General features: G+C 42.9%; 1 protein-coding gene across 2 annotated transcripts in view; it reads right to left on the reverse strand.

Annotated features, from left to right (window-relative positions):
* Positions 1-23,477, reverse strand: part of LOC121577838 (microspherule protein 1-like) — a 44,120-nt gene extending 20,643 nt beyond the window's left edge. Inside the window, exons 1-7 of one of the 2 annotated variants that reach the window (XM_041891765.1) lie at positions 23,287-23,477; positions 22,922-23,017; positions 22,646-22,808; positions 22,216-22,354; positions 21,741-21,905; positions 20,643-20,752; positions 2,708-2,816 (exon numbers count right to left, since the gene is read on the reverse strand). In XM_041891765.1, coding sequence (XP_041747699.1) covers positions 2,708-2,816; positions 20,643-20,752; positions 21,741-21,905; positions 22,216-22,354; positions 22,646-22,808; positions 22,922-22,931 — 696 coding nt within the window. In that variant the 5' untranslated portion in view covers positions 22,932-23,017; positions 23,287-23,477. The other variant, XM_041891767.1, reaches the window with a different exon arrangement.
* Between the last annotated feature and the right edge of the window lie 2,183 nt (positions 23,478-25,660).

Here is a 25,660-nt window from a genome sequence, read left to right on the forward strand (position 1 = left end):
AATTCATTAAAAATCTTACAATGTGATTTTCTGGATTTCTTTTCCTCAATTTGTAGGCCTCTCATCTTTTTAAGTGGGAGAACTTGCACAATTGGTGGCTGACTAAATATTTTTTTTCCCCACTGTAATTTTAAAAACAAGTCACTAGGTGTAGGCAAGACCATAAGCAAATACATATCTGTTTTACCATTTAGAAATGAAAGCACTTTATGCTTCTATTCCCCCTCATTTGAAGAAATCATAAGTATTTGGACAAATTCACCTATTGTGTATTAAAGTAGCCAATTGTTTAGTATTTGGTACCAGATTCCTTGCACACAATGACTAGAATAAAGCTTGGGACTCTACAAACTCGTTGGATGCATTTGCAGTTTGTTTTGGTTATGTTTTGCCCAATATTAACTGAATGGTGAATGATAACTGGAGTAATATACAGTTGAATTCGGAAATGTACATACACCTTAGCCAAATACATTTAAACTCAGTTTTTCACAATTCCTGACATTTAATCCTAGTAAAAATTCCCTGTCTTAGGTCAGTTAGGATCACCACTTTATTTTAAGAATGTGAAAGGTCAGAATAATAGCAGAGAATGATTTATTTAAGCTTTTATTTATTTCATCACATTCCCAGTGGGTCAGAAGTTTACATACACTCAATTAGTATTTGGTAGCATTGCCTTTTAATTGTTTAACTTGGGTCAAACGTTTCAGGTAGCCTTCCACAAGCTTCCCACAATAAGTTGGGTGAATTTTGGCCCATTCCTCCTAACAGAGATGGTGTAACTGAGTCAGGTTTGTAGGCCTCCTTGCTCGCACACATGCTTTTTCAGTTCTGCCCACACATTTTCTATAGGATTGAGGTCAGGGCTTTGTGATGGCCACTCCAATACCTTGACTTTGTTGTCCTTAAGCCATTTTGCCACAAATTTGGAAGTATGCTTGGGGTCATTGTCCATTTGGAAGAACAATTTGCGACCAAGCTTTAACTTCCTGACTGATGTCTTGAGATGTTGCTTCAATATATGCACATCATTTTCCTTCCTCATGATGCCATCTATTTTGTGAAGTGCACCAGTCCCTCCTGCAGCAAAGCACCCCCACAGCATGATGCTGCCACCCCCGTGCTTCACAGTTGAGATGGTGTTCTTCAGCTAGCAAGTTCCCCCTTTTTCCTCCAAACATAACGATTATCATTATGGCCAAACAGTTCTATTTTTGTTTTATCAGTCCAGAGGACATTTATCCAAAAAGTACGATCTTTGTCCCCATGTGCAGTTGCAAACCGTAGTCTGTTTTTTTTATGGCGGTTTTGGAGCAGTGGCTTCTTCCTTGCTGAGCGGCCTTTCAGGTTATGTCGATATAGGTCTCGTTTTACTGTGGATATAGATACTTTTGTACCTGTTTCCTCCAGCATCTTCACAAGGTCCTTTGCTGTTGTTCTGGGATTGATTTGCACTTTTCACACCAAAGTACGTTAATCTCTAGGAGACAGAACGCTTCTCCTTCCTGAGCGGTATGATGGCTGCGTGGTCCCATGGTGTTTATACTTGCGTACTATTGTTTGTACAGATGAACGTGGTACCTTCAGTCGTTTTGAAATTGCTCCCAAGGATGAACCAGACTTGTGGAGGTTTACAACTTATTTTCGGAAGTCTTGGCTGATTCATTTTGATTTTCCCATGATGTCAAGTGAAGAGGCACTGAGTTTGAAGGTAGGCCTTGAAATACATCCACAGGTACACCTCCAATTTACTGAAATGATGTCAATTAGCCTATTTGAAGCTTCTAAAGCCATTACATCATTTTCTGGAATTTTCCAAGCTGTTTAAAAGCACAGTCAACTTAGTGTATGTAAACTTCTGACTTGTGATACAGTGAATTATAAGTTAAATAATCTATCTGTAAACAATTGTTGGAAAAATTACTTGCGTCATGCACAAAGTAGATGTCCTAACCAACTTGCCAAAACTATAGTTTGTTAACAAGAAATGTGTGGAGTGGTTGAAAAACGAGTTTTAATGACTCCAATCTAAGTGTATGTAAACTTCCGACTTCAACTGTAAGTGTTCAGAAACATCTATTCTTACTTATAATGAAAGTGACTCCAAAATGACACAAGATATTATTTACCATTCAGTTCCTATTGGGCAAAACGTAATTCAAAACACAACGAAAACAAACTAAAAATGCATCCAGCAAGTTTGAAGAGTCACAAGTTTGATGTAGTCATTGAGTGCAAGGAATATGGGACCAAATATTAAACTTGACTTTTTTAATACACTTTACACTCTTCAAACTAGATACATGACGCGCTTTCATTTCTAAACAGTACAACAGATATGTATGAAAATACCCTCAAATAAAAGGTGGCATTCTGTACTGTCACCTAATATTAAACATTCTATCTCAAATTCAAAATACTGGAGTATAAAGCCACATTTAAATGTTTAGCTTCACTGTGCAAATACATATGGTGTGGACTGTATATGGTTCTGGTTTATGGTGTTTATTATCTCTGAACTGTGTGTATGATTAAAAGGTTGAGAAGTAATGGAGAGCATCAATCCTTTACGTAAGTCTATATTTGGCCGTTGCTTTGTGTAGTAGGAGCTGACTGACTCCATATTTCAAGAGCAAGAGCTGGGTCTTCTTCACCTCATGTGACTCCATATTTCAAACCCCATAGAAACCCGAGACTCACTCACTGAGGGAATCTTAGCCAGCAGAGCCTCCTCAGCCTGACTGAAGAGCGCTTTGCTCTGGATCGCAGCAATGGCCTCCGGATGAAGCTGTCGCATCGCCTGCCATGCCAACCTACAACACAATTTGTTGTCTATTACAATAACAGTTTTGAAGTTAAATAACTAAGGGGAAAACAGATTTGATAGTGGTGGTTAAATGTGGTAGAGGGAGAGAGAAAGAAAGAGAGAGGAAGGAAAAAGATAGGAGGAAGTGGATAGTAGGAGATGGCCAGGGGCAGTGATGTAGTCAAGTCACTAAACCTTGAGTCTGAGTCCCAAGTCCTTTGTGTTCGAGTCCGAGTCCAAGTCTGAGTCCTTTATACTCGAATCACGAGTCCCTTGGTAGTGCTAAAAGCTGCAGTCCACCCCTTTTTCTCCCCAATTTTGTAATATCCAATTGGTAGTTACAGTCTTGTCCCATCGCTGCAACTCCCCTATGGACTCGGGAGAGGCGAAGGTCGAGAGCACGATCCTGCCAAGCTGCACTGCTTCTTGACACACTGCTCGCTTAACCCGGAAGCCAGCTGCACCAATGTGTTGGAGGAAACACCGTCCAGCTGGCGACCAATGTCAGCTTGCAGGCGCCCGGCCCCCACAAGGAGTCGCTAGAGCGCGATGGGACAAGGAAATCCCGGCCGGCCAAACCCTCCCCTAACCCGGACGACGTTGGGCCGATTGTGTGCCGCTTCATTGGTCTCCCGGTCACAGCCTGGGATCGAACCCTGGTCTGTAGTGACGCCTCAAGCACTGCGATGCAGTGCCTTAGACCGCTGTGCTACTCAGGCCTGTCCAACTATTTTTAAAGCTACATTTCATTACACTGTTGCTCATTTTTTAAAGGCTAAATCAGACCATAACTCTATCCTCCTGCTTACAAGCAAAAACTCAAACAGGAAGTAACAGTGATGTGCTCAATATGGAAGTGGCCTGATGAAGCGGATGATAAGCTATAGGACTATTTCGATAGCATGTACAGGAATATGTTCCGGAATTCATCCGATAACATTGAGGAGTTTACCACATCAGTCACTGGATTCATTGACTTATTCCACATTTTGTTGTGTTACAGCCTGAATTCAAAATGGATAATTTTGTTTTATTAAATTACTCATCTACACACAATACCCTATAATAACAAAGTGAAAACATGATTTTAGAAATGTGTGCATATTTATAGAAAATGAAATACAGAAATATCTCATTTACATAAGTATTCACATCAGTCAGTAAATGTTAGAATCACTTTTGGCAGCGATTACAGCGGAGTCTTTCTTGATAAGAGCTTTGCACACCTGGATTGTACAATATTTGCATATTATTCTTTTTTAAATTCTTCAAACTCTGTCAAGTTGGTTGTTGATCATTGCTAAACAGCCATTTTCAAGTCTTGCCATAGATTTTCTAAATGACTTAAGTCAAAACCATAAGTAGTCTTGGTAAACAACTCCAGTGTATATTTGGCCTTGTGTTTTAGGTTATTGTCCTGCTGAAAGGTGAATTTTATTTTTTTATTTTATATATACAGTGGGGGAAAAAGTATTTAGTCAGCCACCAATTGTGCAAGTTCTCCCACTTAAAAAGATGAGAGAGGCCTGTAATTGTCATCATAGGTACACGTCAACTATGACAGACAAAGTGAGAAAAAAAATCCAGAAAATCACATTGTAGGATTTTTTAAGAATTTATTTGCAAATTATGGTGGAAAATAAGTATTTGGTCAATAACAAAAGTTTCTCAATACTTTGCTTTGTTATATACCCTTTGTTGGCAATGACACAGGTCAAACGTTTTCTGTAAGTCTTCACAAGGTTTTCACACACTGTTGCTGGTATTTTGACCCATTCCTCAAATCAAATCAAATCAAATTGTATTGGTCACATGCGCCGAATACAACAGGTGCAGACATTACAGTGAAATGCTTACTTACAGCCCTTAACCAACAGTGCATTTATTTTTAACAAAAAAAGTAAAAATAAAACAACAACAAAAAAAGTGTTGAGAAAAAAAAGAGCAGAAGTAAAATAAAATAACAGTAGGGAGGCTATATATACACAGGGGGGTACCGTTGCAGAGTCAATGTGCGGGGGCACCGGCTAGTTGAGGTAGTTGAGGTAATATGTACATGTGGGTAGAGTTAAAGTGACTATGCATAAATAATTAACAGAGTAGCAGCAGCATAAAAAGGATGGGGTGGGGGGGGGCAGTGCAAATAGTCAGGGTAGCCATGATTAGCTGTTCAGGAGTCTTATGGCTTGGGGGTAGAAGCTGTTGAGAAGTCTTTTGGACCTAGACTTGGCACTCCGGTACCGCTTGCCGTGCGGTAGCAGAGAGAACAGTCTATGACTAAGGTGGCTGGAGTCTTTGACAATTTTGAGGGCCTTCCTCTGACACCGCCTGGTATAGAGGTCCTGGATGGCAGGAAGCTTGGCCCCAGTGATGTACTGGGCCGTACGCACTACCCTCTGTAGTGCCTTGCGGTCGGAGGCCAAGCAGTTGTCATACCAGGCGGTAATGCAACCAGTCAGGATGCTCCATTCCTCCATGCAGATCTCTTCTAGAGCAGTGATGTTTTGGGGCTGTCGCTGGGCAACACAGACTTTCAACTCCCTCCAAAGATTTTCTATGGGGTTGAGATCTGGAGACTGGCTAGGCCACTCCAGGACCTTGAAATGCTTCTTACGAAGCCACTCCTTCGTTGCCCGGGCGGTGTGTTTGGGATCATTGTCATGCTGAAAGACCCAGCCACGTTTCATCTTCAATGCCCTTGCTGATGGAAGGAGGTTTTCACTCAAAATCATCTGACCATATGACATTCTCCCAATCCTCTTCTGGATCATCCAAATGCACTCTAGCAAACTTCAGACGGGCCTGGACATGTACTGGCTTAAGCAGGGGGACACGTCTGGCACTGCAGGATTTGAGTCCCTGGCGGCGTAGTGTGTTACTGATGGTAGGCTTTACTTTGGTCCCAGCTCTCTGCAGGTCATTCACTAGGTCCCCCCGTGTGGTTCTGGGATTTTTGCTCACCGTTCTTGTGATCATTTTGACCCCACGGGTGAGATCTTGCGTGGAGCCCCAGATCGAGGGAGATTATCAGTGGTCTTGTATGTCTTCCATTTCCTAATAATTGCTCCCACAGTTGATTTCTTCAAACCAAGCTGCTTACCTATTGCAGATTCAGTCTTCCCAGCCTGGTGCAGGTCTACAATTTTGTTTCTGGTGTCCTTTGACAGCTCTTTGGTCTTGGCCATAGTGGAGTTTGGAGTGTGACTGTTTGAGGTTGTGGACAGGTGTCTTTTATACTGATAACAAGAAAAACTTCTTAAAGAAAAACTAACAGGTCTGTGAGAGCCGGAATTCTTACTGGTCAAATACTTATGTCATGCAATAAAATGCAAATTAATTACTTAAAAATCATACAATGTGATTTTCTGGATTTTTGTTTTAGATTCCGTCTCTCACAGTTGAAGTGTACCTATGATAACAATTACAGATGTCTACATTCTTTGTAAGTAGGAAAACCTGCAAAATCGGCAGTGTATCAAATACTTGTTCTCCCCACTGTATATTGATTTGCATTTTAATGAGGGAAATAAGTATTTGACCAGAAAGATTTCTGGCTCCCAGGTGTCTTTTATACAGGTAACGAGCTGAGATTAGGAGCACACTCTTAAAGGGAGTGCTCCTAATCTTAGCTTGTTACCTGTATAAAAGACACCTGTCCACAGAAGCAATCAATCAATCAGATTCCAAACTCTCCACCATGGCCAAGACCAAAGAGCTCTCCAAGGATGTCAGGGACAAGATTGTAGACCTACACAAGGCTGGAATGGGCTACAAGACCATCGCCAAGCAGCTTGGTGAGAAGGTGACAACAATTGGTGCGATTTTTCGCAAATGGAAGAAACACAAAAGAACTGTCAATCTCCCTCGGCCTGGGGCTCCATGCAAGATCTCATCTCGTGGAGTTGCAATGATCATGAGAACGGTGAGAAATCAGCCCAGAACTACACGGGAGGATCTTGTCAATGATCTCAAGGCAGCTGGGACCATAGTCACCAAGAAAACAATTGGTAACACACTACGCCGTGAAGGACTGAAATCCTGCAGCGCCCGCAAGGTCCCCCTGCTCAAGAAAGCACATATACAGGCCCATCTGAAGTTTGCCAATGAACATCTGAATGATTTAGAGGAGAACTGGGTGAAAGTGTTGTGGTCAGATGAGACCAAAATCGAGGTCTTTGGCATCAACTCAACTCGCTATGTTTGGAGGAGGAGGAATGCTGCCTATGACCCCAAGAACACCATCCCCACGTGAAACATGGAGGTGGAAACATTATGCTTTGGGATTGTTTTTCTGCTAAGGGGACAGGACAACTTCACCGCATCAAAGGGATGATGGACGGGGCCATGTACCGTCAAATCTTGGGTGAGAACCTTCTTCCCTCAGCCAGGGCATTGAAAATGGGTCGTGGATGGGTATTCCTGCATGACAATGACCCAAAACAAACAGCCAAGGCAACAAAGGAGTGGCTCAAGAAGAAGCACATTAAAGTCCTGGAGTGGCCTAGCCAGTCTCCAGACCTTAATCCCATAGAAAATCTGTGGAGGGAGCTGAAGGTGTGAGTTGCCAAACGTCAGCTTCGAAACCTTAATGACTTGGAGAAGATCTGCAAAGAGGAGTGGGACAAAATCCCTCCTGAGACGTGTGCAAACCTGGTGGCCAACTACAAGAAACGTCTGACCTCTGATTGCCAACAAGGGTTTTGCCACCAAGTACTAAGTAATGTTTTGCAGAGGGGTCAAATACTTATTTCCCTCATTAAAATGCAAATCAATTTATAACATTTTTGACATGTGTTTTTCAGGATTGTTTTGTTGTTATTCTGTCTCTCACTGTTCAAATAAACCTACCATTAAAATTATAGACTGATCATGTCTTTGTCAGTGGGCAAACATACAAAATCAGCAGGGGATCAAAAAAAATTTCCCCTCACTGTGTGTGTGTGTGTATATGTATATATATATATATATATATATATATATACATACATATATATATACACACACACAGTGGGGGAAAAAAGTATTTAGTCAGCCACCAATTGTGCAAGTCCTCCCACTTAAAAAGATGAGAGAGGCCTATAATTTTCATCATAGGTACACATCAACTATGACAGACAAAATGAGAAAAAAAAATCCAGAAAATCACATTGTAGGCTTTTTAATGAATTTATTTGCAAATTATGGTGGAAAATAAGTATTTGGTCACCTACAAACAAGCAAGATTTCTGGCTCTCACAGACCTGTAACTTCTTCTTTAAGAGGCTCCTCTGTCCTCCACTCGTTACCTGTATTAATGGCACCGGTTTGAACTTGTTATCAGTATAAAAGACACCTGTCCACAACCTCAAACAGTCACACTCCAAACTCCACTATGGCCAAGACCAAAGAGCTGTCAAAGGACACCAGAAACAAAATTGTAGACCTGCACCAGGCTGGGAAGACTGAATCTGCAATAGGTAAGCAGCTTGGTTTGAAGAAATCAACTGTGGGAGCAATTATTAGGAAATGGAAGACATACAAGACCACTGATAATCTCCCTCGATCTGGGGCTCCACGCAAGATCTCACCCCGTGGGGTCAAAATGATCACAAGAACGGTGAGCAAAAATCCCAGAACCACACGGGGGGACCTAGTGAATGACCTGCAGAGAGCTGGGACCAAAGTAACAAAGCCTACCATCAGTAACACACTACGCCGCCAGGGACTCAAATCCTGCAGTGCCAGACGTGTCCCCCTGCTTAAGCCAGTACATGTCCAGGCCCGTCTGAAGTTTGCTAGAGTGCATTTGGATGATCCAGAAGAGGATTGGGAGAATGTCATATGGTCAGATGAAACCAAAATAGAACTTTTGGGTAAAAACTCAACTCGTCGTGTTTGGAGGACAAAGAATGCTGAGTTGCATCCAAAGAACACCATACCTACTGTGAAGCATGGGGGTGGAAACATCATGCTTTGGGGCTGTTTTTCTGCAAAGGGACCAGGACGACTGATCCGTGTAAAGGAAAGAATGAATGGGGCCATGTATCGTGAGATTTTGAGTGAAAACCTCCTTCCATCAGCAAGGGCATTGAAGATGAAACGTGGCTGGGTCTTTCAGCATGACAATGATCCCAAACACACCGCCCGGGCAACGAAGGAGTGGCTTCGTAAGAAGCATTTTAAGGTCCTGGAGTGGCCTAGCCAGTCTCCAGATCTCAACCCCATAGAAAATCTTTGGAGGGAGTTGAAAGTCCGTGTTGCCCAGCGACAGCCCCAAAACATCACTGCTCTATAGGAGATCTGCATGGAGGAATGGGCCAAGATACCAGCAACAGTGTGTGAAAACCTTGTGAAGACTTACAGAAAACGTTTGACCTGTGTCATTGCCAACAAAGGGTATATAACAAAGTATTGAGAAACTTTTGTTATTGACCAAATACTTATTTTCTACCATAATTTGCAAATAAATTCATTAAAAATCCTACAATGTGATTTTCTGGATTTTCTTTTATCATTTTGTCTGTCATAGTTGACGTGTACCTATGATGAAAATTACAGGCCTCATCTTTTTAAGTGGGAGAACTTGCACAATTGGTGGCTGACTAAATACTTTTTTTCCCCACTGTACATACATATCCTTTTTAAATATATTTCCCTTTATTACTTTCCAACCCCACCACCCCTTCCCTAATTGGAGCAAACTAGTGAACAACAATGCTTAGGCCTCTACTTCCAGCATATACTTATTATATACATTTTATGGACACAGTCAATTTTACAATCATTCTATTTTGTTTGTTTTTACTGCTGAACTTCCTCTACCCTCAACCTCTCTGATCATTTTCATGATGTCCATCCGGTTTGCTTCTATATGCCATATCTTTCTAACTGTGCTCTTTCACAAAAGCTCTCAACCTATAACCTATATACTTATTATGGACACAGTATGCTTACATTATAAGTTATCTTGTTGTTATTAGTTGTTGTTAGATGTTATTATTCCCATCCTTCAACTCCATTCAACACCACCCATCTATCTCTTAACACCATCCATATTGGATTTCTATTTGCCATATATTTGTCCAAAAACAAGCTACAAATGGACAGTACCAAAACAAATGATCTAATGATTCTGTCTCTTCGCAGGAAAATCTGCAGAGCTGGGAAGATTGTATCCCCCATATGAATCACATTCTATTGATAGCAAGAATTTTATAATATTTTTAATTGAAAAATTGAAAAGGTGAATTTGTCTCCCCAGTGTCTGTTGGAAAGTGCTTTGCTCTATTCTGTTTCTTTTTATTTTAAAAAAATCCCTAGTCCTTGCCAATGACAAGCATACCCATAACATGATGCAGCCACCACCAAGCTTGAAAATATTAAGAGTGGTACTCAGTGATGTGTTGTGTTGGATTTGCCCCAAACATAACGCTTTGTATTCAGGACATCAAGTTAATTTCTTTGCCACATTTTTTGCAGTTCTACTTTAGTGCCATATTGCAAACAGGATGCATGTTTTGGAATATTTGTATTCTGTATAGGCTTCCTTCTTTTCACTCTGTCATTTAGGTTAGTATTGTGGAGTAACTACAATGTTGTTGATCCATCCTCAGTTTTCTCCAATCACAGCCATTAAACTCTGTAACTGTTTTAAAGTAACCATTGGCCTCATGGTGAAATCCCTGAGCGGTTTCCTTGCTCTCCGGCAACGGAGTTAGGAAGGACACCTGTATCTTTCTGGTGACTAGGTGTATTGATACACCATCCAAAGTGTAATTAACTTCACCACACTCAAAGGGATATTCAATGTTGTTTAGTTTTTTTACCCATCTACCAATGGCTGTCGTCCGTTGCGAGGCATTGGAAAACCTCCTTGGTGTTTGTGGTTTAATCTATGTTTGAAATTCACTGCTCGACTGAGGGACCTTACAGATAATTGTATGTGTGGGGTACAGAGATGAGGTAGTCATAAAAAAAATCATTTAAAAACACAATTCATGTACAGATTGAGTCCATGCAATTTATGTGACTTGTTAAGCACATTTTTACTCCTGAACTTACTGTACTTAGGTTTGCCATAACAAAGGGGTTGAATACTTATTGGCTCAAGACATTTCAGCTTTTCATTTGTAATTAATTTGTAAAAATGTCTCAACATAATTCCACTTAGACATTATGGGATATTGTGTGAAGGCTAGTGTTACAGGCTTTGGTTTTTCCATTTATATTTCGAGGTTGGACGTCAGCGCGTGGGGCGCACCGATTGGTGTCACCTCGTTAGTCAGTATGTGTTACACCTGTGCTGGCTTGTCCATCTCGTTAGTCGGAAGATGTTTCACTTGTGCTGGCCCAGGTGATATTTAAGAGTGGCTGGCCCAGTGCTCCAGTTTTCTTGAGAAATGTGGAGGCTTAAAACCTTTAGTTGGCTCTCTTTGATTTCTAGAAAAACAATCCTTTATCTGAGCTTCCCTGTTTTTGTTTTCTCCACTTTTTGGTATGCTTCCTGTCTAAGTTTGGTGTGGGTTTTTCTTTTGTTTGCCTCTTCTTAGGCTACTTTAGTGGGCACTCATGATAGGTGTCTTTTAGGTCCCAGTTGTTGTTGTTAGTCAACTTTCAGTGGACACCCCCATTAGTGTCTCTCAGAACACCTCCTAAAACCCCACCTGTTTAGTTTTGGTTGTTGTCAGTGACTCTTTGTTAGTTCCCCCTTCTGTTTGAACAACAATTTTTTCTTGCTGTGGAATTTAACACCAGTGGCACAAAATCTCAATTTAATCAATTTTGAATTCAGGCTGTAACAACAAAATGTGGAAAAACTAAGGCACCGTCCTGCAAACTTGATGATTGAGTTGGAGGCGTGTGTGGCAGTCATGGGTAGGAGCGGGCTGAGCATGCACCCTTGTGGGGCCCCTGCATTGAGGATCAGCGTAGTGGAGGTGTTGGAGTATTCTACTGTATTATTAGCCCAGAAAGTTTTTTGTGTGATTACATACAGCCGGAAATAACCTTTGGATATCAGAGCGGTGGTAACTCACCAGCATCCAGAAATACGACTTTCCCGAATTAGATTATTTGTTTGTACCCACCAAGGCAACTGAAATTATCCCAGAGGCTGCTCCAAGACGCCGCCGGCAGAGAAGAGGTATTCGGAGTGGACTTCTAGTCCGACTCAGGAGGCGTGCACACCATCCACTGCTTCCGAGTATATTACTCGCTAATGTTCAGTCCCTGGACAATAAAGTAGATGAGCTCAGGGCGAGGATCCCCTTCCAGAGAGACATCAGGGACTGTAACATACTCTGTTTCACTGAATCATTGGCTCTCTCCGGATATACTGTACCCGTCCATACAGCCAGCTTGGTTCTCAGTAGTACATTGCACAGACAGGAATAAAGAACTCTCCGGGAAGAAGAAAGGCAGAGGTGTAGGTTTCATGTTTAACTACTCATGATGTGATTGTGATTGCGTACAGGAACTCAAGTCCTTTTGTTCACCCGACCTAGAATACCTCAATCAACCATGACGGCCCTCAAGGAACTACACTAGACTTTGTGCAAACTGGAAACCACATATCCTAAGGCCGCATTTATTGTAGCTGGGGACTTTAACAAAGCAAATTTGAGGAAAACGCTACCGAAGTTCTAGCAACACATTGCCTGTAGTACTCAAACTTCAAAAACTCTCGACCATTGCCCTCCCTTCCGCAAATCAGATCACAACTTAATTCTGCTCCTCCCTTCCAATGGGCAGAAACTCAAACAGGAAATACCCGTGCTAAGGTCTACTCAATGCTGGTCTGACCAATCGGAATCCATGCTTCAAGATTGTTTTGATCACGCGGATTGGGATATGTTCGGGGTTAACTCTGAGAATAACATTGACGTATACACGGAAATGGTGACTGAGTTCATCAGGAAGTGTATGACGGATGTTGTTCCCACTATGACCATTAAAACCTACCCAAACCAAAAACCATGGATAGATGGCAGCATTCACGCAAAACTGAAAGCACGAACCACCGCATTTAACCACGGAAGGTGACTGGGAATATGGTTCAATACAAACAGTGCAGTTATGCCCTCCGTAAGGCAATCAAACAGGCAAAACGTTAGTACGGAGACAAAGTGGAGTTGCAATTCAACGGCTCAGACACAAGACGTATGTGGCAGGGACTCCAGACAATCACGGATTACAAAGGGAAAACCAGCCACGTCGCAGACACCAACATCTTGCTCCCGGACAAGCTTCTATCTCAAGGCCATCAGACTGTTAAATAGCCATCACTAGCCGGCCTCCACCCAGTACCCTGCCCTGAACTTAGTCACTGTCACTAACCAGCTACCACCCGGTTACTCAACCCTGCACTTTAGAGGCTGCTTCCCTATGTACATAGACATGGAATCACTGGTCACTTTAATAATGTAATACTAGTTAATAATGTTTTCATACTGTTTTACTAATTTAATATGTAAACTCAGCGTTTATTTTCAGTAAACTTAACATGTGTAAATATTTGTATGAACATAATAAGATTCAACAACTGAGACATAAACTGAACAAGTTCCACAGACTAACAGAAATGGAATGATGTGTCCCTGAACAAAGGGGGGGTCAAAATCAAAAGTAACAGTCAGTATCTGGTGTGGCCACCAGCTGCATTAAGTACTGCAGTGTATCTCCTCCTCATGGACTGCACCAGATTTGCCAGTTCTTGCTGTGAGATGCTCTTCACTGGCCATGACATTCCTGTCTTGCAGGAAATCACACACAGAACGAGCAGTATGGCTGGTGGCATTGTCATGCTGAAGGGTCATTTCAGGATGCAGGAAGGGTCCCACATGAGGGCGGAGGATGTCTTCCCTGTAACGCATAGCGTTGAGATTGCCTGCAATGACAACAAGCTCAGTCCGATGATGCTGTGACACACCGCCCCAGACCATGACGGACCCTCCACATCGATCCCGCTCCAGAGTACAGACCTCGGTGTAACGCTCATTCCTTCGACGATAAACGCGAATCCGACCATCACCCCTAGTGAGACAAAACCGCGACTTGTCAGTGAAGAGCACTTTTTGCCAGTCCTGTCTGGTCCAGCGACGGTGGGTTTGTGCCCATAGGCGACATTGTTGCCGGTGAGGTCTGGTGAGGACCTGTCTTACAACACGCCTACAAGCCCTCAGTCCAGCCTTTCTCAGCCTATTGCAGACAGTCTGAGCACTGATGGAGGGATTATGCGTTCCTGGTGTAACTCGGGCAACTGTTGTTGCCATCTTGTACCTGTCCCGCAGGTGTGATGTTCGGATGTACACGTGGTCTGCCACTGCGAGGACGATCAGCTGTCCGTCCTGTCTCCCTGTAGCGCCGTCTTAGGCGTCTCACAGTACGGACATTGCAATTTATTGCCCTGGCCACATCTGCAGTCCTCATGCCTCCTTGCAGCATGCCTAAGGCACGTTCACGCAGATGAGCAGGGACCCTGGGCATCTTTCTTTTGGTGTTTTTCAAAGTCAGTAGAAAGGCCTCTTTAGTGTACTACGTTTTCATAACTGTGACCTTAATTGCCTACCGTCTGTAAGCTGTTAGTGTCTTAACGACCGTCCCACAGGTGCATGTTCATTAATTGTTTATGGTTCATTGAACAAGCATGGGAAACAGTGTTTGCGGACAATTTATGTTTGAGGCTTTACCGAGCCAGACAAACTTCTCTCTTCGCCAAGAGCCCAAGCACTTCCCCAGTGTTTCCCAAGATCAAGTATGCAGAGATTTGCACATCTCCAGTCAGAACAGGCCTTGCACAAACTTTCCCCCCCTGGCACATTTTCCGGCTGGCGCCCACAATGCCTTCATTGTTGTTTTCCTTACAAATAATAACTTTGAACATGTGTGCGTTCCTATCAAAGTAAGTGCCTTATTTTCTGTATATCGTGTTGTCGTTTCTATTGTAGCATACCGTATGCATGTATGGAGCATTATGTATTTACTGTTATATTCACATGGTGACAAATCATGCATTTTGATTCTTGCATGGATTGTAATGGACACACATGATGCGTGTAAAATACTTTTTTGAAGGTTGTACTGAGTTTGATGAGCTAATGCTAAGCTATTTGCCAGCTATGTGTGGCGCCATGTTTGTACAATGCATTCTGGGTGTCACGTAAACGTCTCTCTGACCAAAGATGTTATAACAAAATGAGGTGAAGAGATGGTTAACTCATCTTTCGAGTAAACTTCCGGAAGTGAATGATGGGAAGTGAATGATGGTAGACAACACACCCCATTCAACTTGCATACTGCAAACAGACCAAACTCATCTTGTCTCCTCTTCTTACCTTTGTTTGATGCGGGGGGGAAAAAACATGGCAGCGCGCACAAACTACCCATCATCGGATTACTTTTCATTTTTAGAAAGTGCTTTACTCAATTGTGAGGTCACCTGTAATGTGATGAATTGTAAATAGCAATTGCTATTAGCTAACTCATATTATTGTTTCTGTCAGCCGAGAGTTAGATAAATATGACCGCTTGTGTTACGTCAATCTTTCCTCAGCGTTAAGACTAATGTAGCCTACATTTTCCGGTTTGGATGATTGTGTTATGATGTCGCTACTTCTGTGAATGTCTGAACATTGCATCCAAAAATAAACTGGTCCCATTCAGGACATAACGTTGTAAGGACTGTTTGTGCAAAATAATCAAACGCTGACTGTTGCATCAATCGTAACTGGACGTTCTAAAAAAGCGTTCTAATCACACCGGTTTGAGCGTACGCTACAGGAACCACTGTAGAATGATCGCACCAGTGTGTTGGTACGTGTCAAAGGGTTAAACAGGTTAACATTTGCAAGGCAGCGGGGCCAGACGGAATACCAGGATGCATACTCAGAGCATGCACTGAACAGCTGGCAAGTGTCTTCACTGACATTTCCAACCTATCCCTGACCCAGTCTGTAATACCAACTTGTTTCAAGCAGACCACCATAGACCCCATGCCCAAGAACGCCAAGGAAACCTGCCTAAATGACTATCACCCCGTAGCACTCACATCTTTAGCCATGAATTGCTTTGAAAGGCTGGTCATGGCTCACATCAACACAATCATCCCAGACACACTGGACTCACTCCATTTCGCATAACGCCCAACAGATCCAGAGGACGCAATCTCTATTACACTCCACACTGCCCTCACCCACCTGGACAAAAGGAATACCTATGTATGAATCATCATGGTCAAAACATATAGACTCAATGGTTATTAAAATGAGAAGAAGTCTGTCCATGATAAGGCGTTGCTCTGCTTTCTTGACATCTCAGTCAACCAGACAGGTCCCACAGACCCTAGTTTTGTCGCACCTGGACTAGTGTCCAGTTGTGTGGTCAGGTGCAGCAAAGAAGGACATAGACAAATTGCAGTTGGTCCAAAACAGAGGAGCACCTATTGCACTTAGATGTACACGGAGGGCGAATGTCAATGGCATGCATGTCAATCTCTCCTAGCTCAAAGTTGAGGAGAGATTGACTGCATCGGTATTAGTCCTTGTGCGAGGTGTTGAAGAGTCCAAAAACAGATAAAATAACACCTTATGGCACAACGGGGACTGTGAAGAGACACACAGAAATGTTTATGCATTTGTATTGTATTTTGCATTGTATAATGTATGTGATAAATTGTTGGGATATGACTGTGATATGTGGTTGTCTCGCCTGGCAATCTTAAAATGAATGCACTAGCTGTAGGTTGCTCTGGATGGCAGCATCTGCTGAATGTCTAAATCGTAATGTAAATGTAGTGCTATGTATGTATATTTATGTACACTACTGTTTTTTTGTCCATTAAAATAACATCAAATTGATCAGAAATACAGTGTAGACATTGTTAATGTTGTAAATGGCTATTGTAGCTGGAAACGGCTGATTTTTAATGGAATATCTACATAGGCGTACAGAGGCCCATTATCAGCAACCATCAGTCCTGTGTTCCAATGGCATGTTGTGTTTGCTAATCCAAGTTTATCATTTTAAAAGGCTAATTGATCATTAGAAAACCCTTTTGCAATTATGTTAGCACAGCTGAAAACTGTTGTGCTGATTAAAGAAGCAATAAAACTGGCCTTCTTGAGACTAGTTGAGTATCTGGAGCATCAGCAATTGTGGGTTCGATTACAGGCTCAAAATGGCCAGAAACAAATAACTTTCTTCTGAAACTCGTCAGTCTATTCTTGTTCTGAGAAATGAAGGCTATTCCATGCGAGAAATTGCCAAGAAACTGAAGATCTCGTACAACGCTGTGTACTACTCCCTTCACAGAACAACGCAAACTGTCTCTAACCAGAATAAAAGAGGAGTGGAAGGCCCCGGTGCACAACTGAGCAAGAGGACAAATACATTAGAGTGTCTAGTTTGAGAAACAGGCGCCTCACAGGTCCTCAACTGGCAGCTTCATTAAATAGTACCCGCAAAACACCAGTCTCAACGTCAACAGTGAAGAGGCGACTCTGGGATGCTGACCTTCTAGGCAGAGTTGCAAAGAAAAAGCCATATCTCAGACTGCCCATCTTAATCTTTTCTTTTTATTGGCTAGTCTGAGATATGGCTTTTTCTTTGCAACTCTGCCTAGAAGGTCAGCATCCCGGAGTCACCTCTTCACTAGACTACCATAAAGGCCTGATTGGTGGAGTGCTGCAGAGATGGTTGTCCTTCTGGAAGGTTCTCCCATCTCCACAGAGGAACTCTGGAGCTCTGTCAGAGTGACCATCGGGACTAGACTAATAGCCATTTACAACATTAACAATGTCTACACTGTATTTCTGATCAATTTGGTGTTATTTTAATGGACAAAAAAATCTGACCCTAAGTGACCCCAAACTTTTGAAATGGTTGTGTATATTATGTATTTTATTTGTTGTGTTGTTTCCTATTTGGACCCCAGGAAGAATAGCTGATGCCTCGGCAGCAGCTAATTGGGGATCCTAATACATACTAAATGTCAAGCTCAGGACCCTGGGACTGAACACCTCCCTCTGCAACTGGATCCTGGACTTCCTGATGGGCCGCCACCAGGTGGTGAGGGTAGGCAACAACACATCCACCAGTCTGATCATTAACATAGGGACCCCTCAGGGCTGTGTGCTTAGTCCCCTCCTGCATTCCCCGTTCACCCACGACTGCGTGGCCACACACGACTCCAACACCATCATCAAGTTTGCTGACGACACAACTGATCACTGACGATGATGAGGCTGCCTATATGGAAGAGGTCAGACACCTGGCAGTGTGGTGCAAGGACAACAACCTTTCACTCAACGCCAGGAAGACCAAGGAGCTGATTGTGGACTACAGGAAAAGGAGGGGCGAGCATGCCCCCATCCACATCGATGGGGCTGTAGTGGAGTTGGTCGAGAGCTCCTCGGTGTCCACATCACTAAGGAAATAACATGGTCCACACACACCCACACAGTTGTAAAGAGGGCACGACAATGCTTCTTCCCCCTCAGCAGCCTGAAAAGATTTGGCATGGGCCCTCAGATCCTCAAAAAGTTCTACAGCTGCACCACTGCTTGGTACGGCAACTGCAAGGCGCACGACCACAAAGCGCTATAGAGGGCGGTGAGTACGGCCTAGTACATCACTGGGGCCGAGCTCCCTGCCAATCAGGACCTCTATACCAGGCAGTGTCAGAGGAAGGCCCAAAAAATTGTCAAAGACTCCACCCACCCAACTCATAGACTGTTCTCTCTGCTACCGCATGGCATGAACCAAATCTGGAACCAACAGGACCCTGAAAAGATTCTACCCCAAGCAATGTCTGCTAAACAACTGATCAAATGGCTACCCGGACTACCTGCATTTACCCTTTTTTGCACCAACTCTCTTGCACTGACAATGCCCACAAACTGGACCACATACGCTGCTGCTACTGTCCATCTTGTTGCCTAGTCACTTTACCCATACTATACGTACATAGCTACCTCAATTACCTCGTACTCCAGCACAATACCCCATAAACGACAAAGTGAAAACTATTTTAGCAAATTTATAAGAAATAAAAAACAGAAATACCTTATTTACTTATTTACAAGTATTCAGACCCTTTGCAATGAGACTAGAAATTGGTGCATCCTGTTTCCATTGATCATCCTTGAGATTTTTCTACAACTGTGGTAAATTCAATTGATTGGACATGATTTGGAAAGGTACACACCTGTCTATAAAAAAGGTCCCACAGTTGACAGTGCATGTCACAGCAAAAACCAAGCAATGAGGTCGAAGGAATTGTCCGTAGAGCTCCGAGACAGGATTGTGTGAAGGCACAGATCTGGGGAAGGGTACCAAAACATTTCTGCAGCATTGAAGGTCCCCAAGAACACAGTGGCCTCCATCATTCTTAAATGGAAAAAGTTTGGAACCACCAAGACTCTTCATAGAGCTGGCTGCCCTGCCAAACTGAGCAATCGGGGGAGAAGGGCCTTGGTAAGGGAGGTGACCAAGAACCTGATGGTCACTCTGACAGAGCTCCAGAGTTCCTCTGAGGAGATGGGAGAAACTTCCAGAAGGACAACCATCTCTGCAGCACTCCACCAATCAGACATTTATGGTAGAGTGGCCAGACGGAAACCACTCCTCAGTGAAAGGCACATGACAGCCCGCTTGGAGTTTGCCAAAAGCCTCTTAAAGGACTCTCAGACCATGAGAAACAAGATTCTCTGGTCTGATGAAACCAAGATTGAACTCTTTGGCCTGAATGCCAAGCGTCACGTCTGGAGGAAACCTGGCACAATCCCTATGGTGAAGCATGGTGGTGGCAGCATCAAGCTGTGGGGATGATTTTCAGCGGTAGAGACTGGGAGACTAGTCAGGATCGAGGGAAAGATGAACGGAGCAAAGTACAGAGATCCTTGATGAAAACCTGCTCCAGAGCGCTCAGGACCTCACACTGGGGGCGAAGGTTCACCTTCCAACAGGACAACGACCCTAAGCACCCAGCCAAGACAATGCAGGAGTGGCTTCAGGACAAGTCTTTGAATGTCCTTGAGTGGCCCAGCCAGAGTCCGGACTTGAACCCGATCGAACATCTCTGGAGAGACTTGAAAATAGCTGTGCAGCGATGCTCCCCATCCAACCTGACAGAGCTTGAGAGGATCTGCAGAGAAGCATGGGAGAAACTCCCCAAATACAGGTGTTGATTTGTAGTAGCTTGTAGCGTCATACCCAAGAAGAGTCGAGGCTGTAATCGCTGCCAAAGGTGCTTCAACAAAGTACTGAGTAAAGGGTCTGAATACTTATGTAAATGTGAATACTTTTTTTTATTCATTTGCAAAAATTTCAAAAAGCCTGTTTTTGCTTTGTCATTATGGGTTATTGTGTGTAGATTGATGAGGGGGGGAAACAATTTAATCCATTTTAGAATAAGGCTGTAACGTAACAAAATGTGGAAAAAGTAAAGGGGTCTGAATACTTTCCGAATGCACTGTTTAGCCATGTTATTTTTAATTGTTAGTCACTGTGTATATATATATATATATATATATATATTTTTTTAAATCTTTAACTCTGCATTGTTGGAAAAGTAAGCGTTTCACTGTTAGTCTACACCTGTTGTTTACGAAGCATGTGACAAATAACATTTGATTCTATTTTTTTATAAATACAATCTGGATTTAATAATACAGCCATCTATCATTTGCTGTTATAGTTAGTAAATTGAATTATGAAGATTGGTCGAGTCCTGGCCCAAGTCTGAGTCACCACTGGTCGAGTCCGAGTCGAGTCATGAAAATCGTGACTTGAGTCCGAGTGCTGGACTCGAGTATTACAACACTGGCCAGGGGTTTGTGGGTTGTGGTGGAGCTCTTACTTGGAAATGACGGGGTCGTAGAGCAGTGCGTACCAGCGCTCCTGGATCTCCCGCAGGGTGAAACGACAGCTGAACTTCACCCCCAGATGAACAGAGGTCAGATCTGTCGTCTAACAGCACCCACACACAGATACAACACACACACACACGCAGTCAGTTGCAGCCACTTACGGTTTCAGTGCATTACCATAGTCAATGAGCTGTATGATATACATCCATAGAAAAATAATCTGGATACATCAAACACATTGAGACTTCACAGGTCAAAGTTACACAGTACACTAACTGCCAAATTCCAAAGATGTATAGCCCTGATGCATCAGTTATATACTGAACAAAAATGTAAAACGCAACATGCAACAATTTTTAAGTTTTTACTGAGCTACAGTTCATAAGGAAATAAGGCAATTGAAATAAATTCATTAGGCCTTAATCTATAGAGTTCACCCGACTGGGCAGGGTTGCAGCCATGGGTGGGCCTTGGAGGGCATAGGCCCACCCACTTGTCAGCCAGGCCCACCCAATCAGAAAGATTTTTCCCCCACAAAAGGGCTTTATTACAGACAGAAATACTCCTCAGCACCCCCCTCCCCCCTCAGATGGCGTGGTTAAACTTGGTCTGCGGTTGTGAGGCCAGTTGGACGTACTGCCAAATTCTCTAAAATGACGTTGGAGGCAGTTTATGGTAGGTAAATTAACATTACATTCTCAGGCAACATCTCTGGTGGACATTCCTGCAGTCAACTTGAGACATCTGTGGCATTGTGTTGTGTGACAAAACTGTGAATTTTAAAGTAACCTTTGATTGTCCCCAGCACAAGGTGCACCTGTGTAATGATCATGCTGTTTAGTCAGCTTCTTGATATGCCACACCTGTCAGGTGGATGGATTATCTTGGCAAAGGAGAAATGCTCACTAACAGGGATATAAACAAATGTGTGCACAAAATTAGAGAAATACACTTTTTGTGCGTATGGAAAATGTCTGGGATTTTTTATTTCAGCTCATGAAACATGAGACCAACACTTTACATGTTGCGTTTATATTTTTGTTCAGTGTATATCAATAGTGTATCTCAATTCTCTTTAGGTCTGTTACCTGTAGCACAGCATTGATGAGCAGAAGGTCGTCGGTGGGTTTCCAGCGTCCCAGGTCTTTAGTGATCTGGAGGGGCTGCTTACTCTTCTTCACCCGCTTGGCAATGGGTGGGGGGGTGATCACCATGGTGAGGGGTGGCGTGAGGGCCGTGCTGGACTTGGACACCTAACATAGGGGGGCATGGAGGAGGGGAACCAATGAGGCATCTCCTTTGCCTCATTCAGCATTTACTCTAGTAGGCATTTTGTCATCTGCCAGACACCTTTATTAGGTATCACCCTTACATGCCATTTAATAGGGTGATGATCAAGAGTCTGGAGACAAAGAAAAACCTGACCATATAAACAGCATAATAAACTAGCCATGTAATCAAGAGCAAATTGAACAACAACTACAGGTTTCTCCCTCTATGTTTCTCTTATGAGCTACCCACAATAACACCACCCTCTCTTTGGATTCAACTCCTCCCCTCTACCTTCTTCTTCTCATTGGATGAGGGTTCGCTCCCAGAGCAGCGGATTGGCTCGATGACAGGTGGACCCTTGACCCTGCTAGATGACTTGGCCAGGCTGCTCTCCACCAGCTCATCATCAAACTTCTTCCTCTTAATTGACCTGGAAGTAGGAGAGGAACAGGTTAGATATCATATAGCCACCAGAGCGGACACAGACAGCACCCCTGAGCTATCTTTTCGCCAGGCCTACTTCAAATTCAGTAGGTAGGTGATGCAGAACGAATGCTGTCCAATGGTCAGACGTGTAGGCAGTTCATTTGAATCAGTGAACTGTACAAGGTGTTGCATGTTCATCTTTCAGTTTAACACTGGTGGAAAGATTGAAGCGGGAAAAAGTGCTTGCAGAGTAAGCTATAACATTAAGCTGGACACAAGTGAGTGGCAGTCCAACCTTGAAGAGCTCCTGCGTTTGGGCACAACACCACCACCCCCAACGAAAGCCTGTGTTGCTGTCCTTTTGATGTCTTTCATCCCAGTCGACTCCTCCTCCTCTGACCCAGCTGCTCCAATCGGTGCCCCAACCACAGATGCAATTGCAACACCTGCCTGTATATCTGTCCCCAGACGGAGATAGACTTCGATGTTAGACACTAGAGTCTTTGGATTATGATGACAACAACTTACAACAAGAGGCAGACAGACAACCAAGAGATGTGTATAACGTTACCTTGGTCCATGATCTTGGTCACAGTCCAGAACTTTCGAATAGTAACGTTGCTACATTCGGCAGGTGTCACTCAGACAACGTATATCAGGTGGTAATCTGAGACGAGAGAGAGGAAGGTATCAGTCAGTGATGGGCAGTAAATGGGAGGCATGTGCGGATTGCTAGCAAGCTCAATGTGATAAATATAAGCTGTGCTATGCAGCTATTAACTAGCTAGCTAGCTTGATGTGAACAATATTGATAGATGTTTCGAAAGCCAGCTATCTAACCTTAGATGGATGTAGCTAGGAACGTTTCACATCATTCGCGAGCTAACGTTGGTTATAACAGTAACGAAACAGCCTCTTCGCTCATTCTCTACTTACCTCGTTTATCAGCAAACTAGAATCTAGCCAGGCATATTGACACTTCGATTAACACAATTGCTATACGAATATGTTAACTTATATTCAACATTAGCTAGCTAACAATAACAGAACGAAACACATTTCCGATATGCACAGGAAATGTCGTTTGCAGTCTTCTTCACAACATTCTCATAACGTACATTACTGCTGCCACCAACAGGGCTGGAGTATGGAATGCTCGTTGACATGTAGCGAGGTGGTTGACCCCAAAATGCTTGCGCTTTATTTCAACACGATTCTCTATGTGTGATACAAATAAATGCTATGTAGTTCCAGCATGTGAACTCTTAGGAAATGTGCAATTAATGATGACCTGGTTTAGTCAAATGTTTTACCAACAGATGGTGCTGCAAGACACTTTTCTTTTTAGGGTCATTGCACAATACAACGTTTTGTTTGAATCATAGAGATGTATAGAGATCACAACGTTGTATCTGTCCCATTATGGCATTTGTGAGAGGGCAGAGTCCTCTCCATTTTAAAGTAGTCAATGTCATTCTTCTACTAGCTACTTCTATGACTTGGTAAACAAACTGAAAGGGTGCAAACTGCCACTGTGTGTTGTTTGAACAGGTAAAGCCAAGGTTTGTGATTTACTGCCACTTGCAGTTATGGAATGTTTGCTCACAAGTATAATTCATTGGTTGATCCCTCCTGATGACCTGGATGGAATTATGTGATCCTTCCTTAACCCATAGGAAGTCCCACCCAGTTGACTATTTCAAAATGGTGAAAGTCCTCAATGCCGGTGCCTATGCTAAAACAGGATTTTGGGTGCTAGTCCTCTATACATATCTATGGTTTGAATTCACACGACTAAAATAAACTACATTATTTTCGAAATTAGGAAGGACAATCACACTAATGGATTGAGCAATTCTGAAAAAACAAATCAATCATTAAAATATATAATTTGTGCTATCTATTTCAAATTTCGCCATTAACTTTTCACCTATACAATCACATAACATCCCCTTCAACACATCATGTTACATGTTGTCTGTTTACCAGACAACATAAATTAGGCAGACTAGACCTCTGAGTCAGTATAGGCACTGAAAGGCACAGACCCACTGCTTACAGTCACCTGCTAAAGTCCAGCATTGACCTGGTCTGGTCTCAGGCCACCTAAGGCCCCTACCTCTGTTGCTGCCTCTGCCAGGCAGAGGGGGAAATAAGAGAAAAGGAGTCTATGAATTATTAACCTTTTTGGAAAATTTCAGCTCTGACTGGCTATGGATGTCCTTCCTCCAGTATTTCAGTCCACCACAACCACCACTTAGGCGGTCTTCATTTATTGTAGGCCTATGCATATATAATACTATAAAATGCAACGTATGTTTACAGCTGTGTTGGTAATGCATTGTTCTGTTCATGACCAGAACATTTTGGAGAGTGAATCATGATTACTTGAAGGAAGTGTGGTTGGTATTTTACTCAGAAAGAGAGGCATACCCATCACAAGAACATCCTACTAATGAGTAGGCCGACCACTACAGTGTACTATTTTACATAATTTATAATCTAGAGGGTTGCATCCTGTCTGTCTCAACCTTTGTTCCAGTGTGATTTGGGCGTTTTGGACAGTCAGGGTTATGTACAAAAACCTCACTCTCTCATCCAGAATGTAATTGGGGGTGGAGCGGAATGTGAAGCAAACTGTTGACCTGCAAACTTAGCACCAATGTACGGTAGCACAATGTCCCCACAGACACGTCCCACAGGAACAGCGATACCCAGCAGCGGCTTTCTCAGAACCACCTGCCTTCATGTCTAAATATTAGTCCATCGGTTTGAACCACAGACAAGTTCGAACCAGAAACTAGGTTACAATGTCTTATACGGCTGGGAATTGCCAGGGACCTCACAATGCAATATTCTCACGATACTTAGGTGCCGATACAATATGTATTGCGATACGATACTGCGATTTTATTGCGATTTGATGTTCCAAACATATTGCTCACTATATGTCTTCTGCAGAGAGTCGAGAGAGCATGAGAAAATGAGTTTTGATCAGTCTGGGAAATAAAAGTGCTGAAAACACGTAGGCTCACTATTTAAAAAGAAGATGGAGAACAAGCTATAGGTTGAAAAATAGCGGAATGTTAACGCAGGTACAGCCGACTAGCGCTAGCTAACGCTACCAACAGTAGCAAAAAATGATATACACACTGAACAAAAATATAAATGCAACATGCAACAGTTTCCAAGATTTTACTGAGTTACTGTTCGTATAAGGACATTTGTCAATTGAAATAAATTCATTAGGCCCTAATCTATGGATTTCACATGACTGGGAATACAGAGAGGCATCTGTTGGTCACAGATA

The sequence above is a fragment of the Coregonus clupeaformis genome, unplaced genomic scaffold (assembly GCF_020615455.1).
Source record: "Coregonus clupeaformis isolate EN_2021a unplaced genomic scaffold, ASM2061545v1 scaf0005, whole genome shotgun sequence".
Classification (NCBI taxonomy): domain Eukaryota; kingdom Metazoa; phylum Chordata; class Actinopteri; order Salmoniformes; family Salmonidae; genus Coregonus; species Coregonus clupeaformis.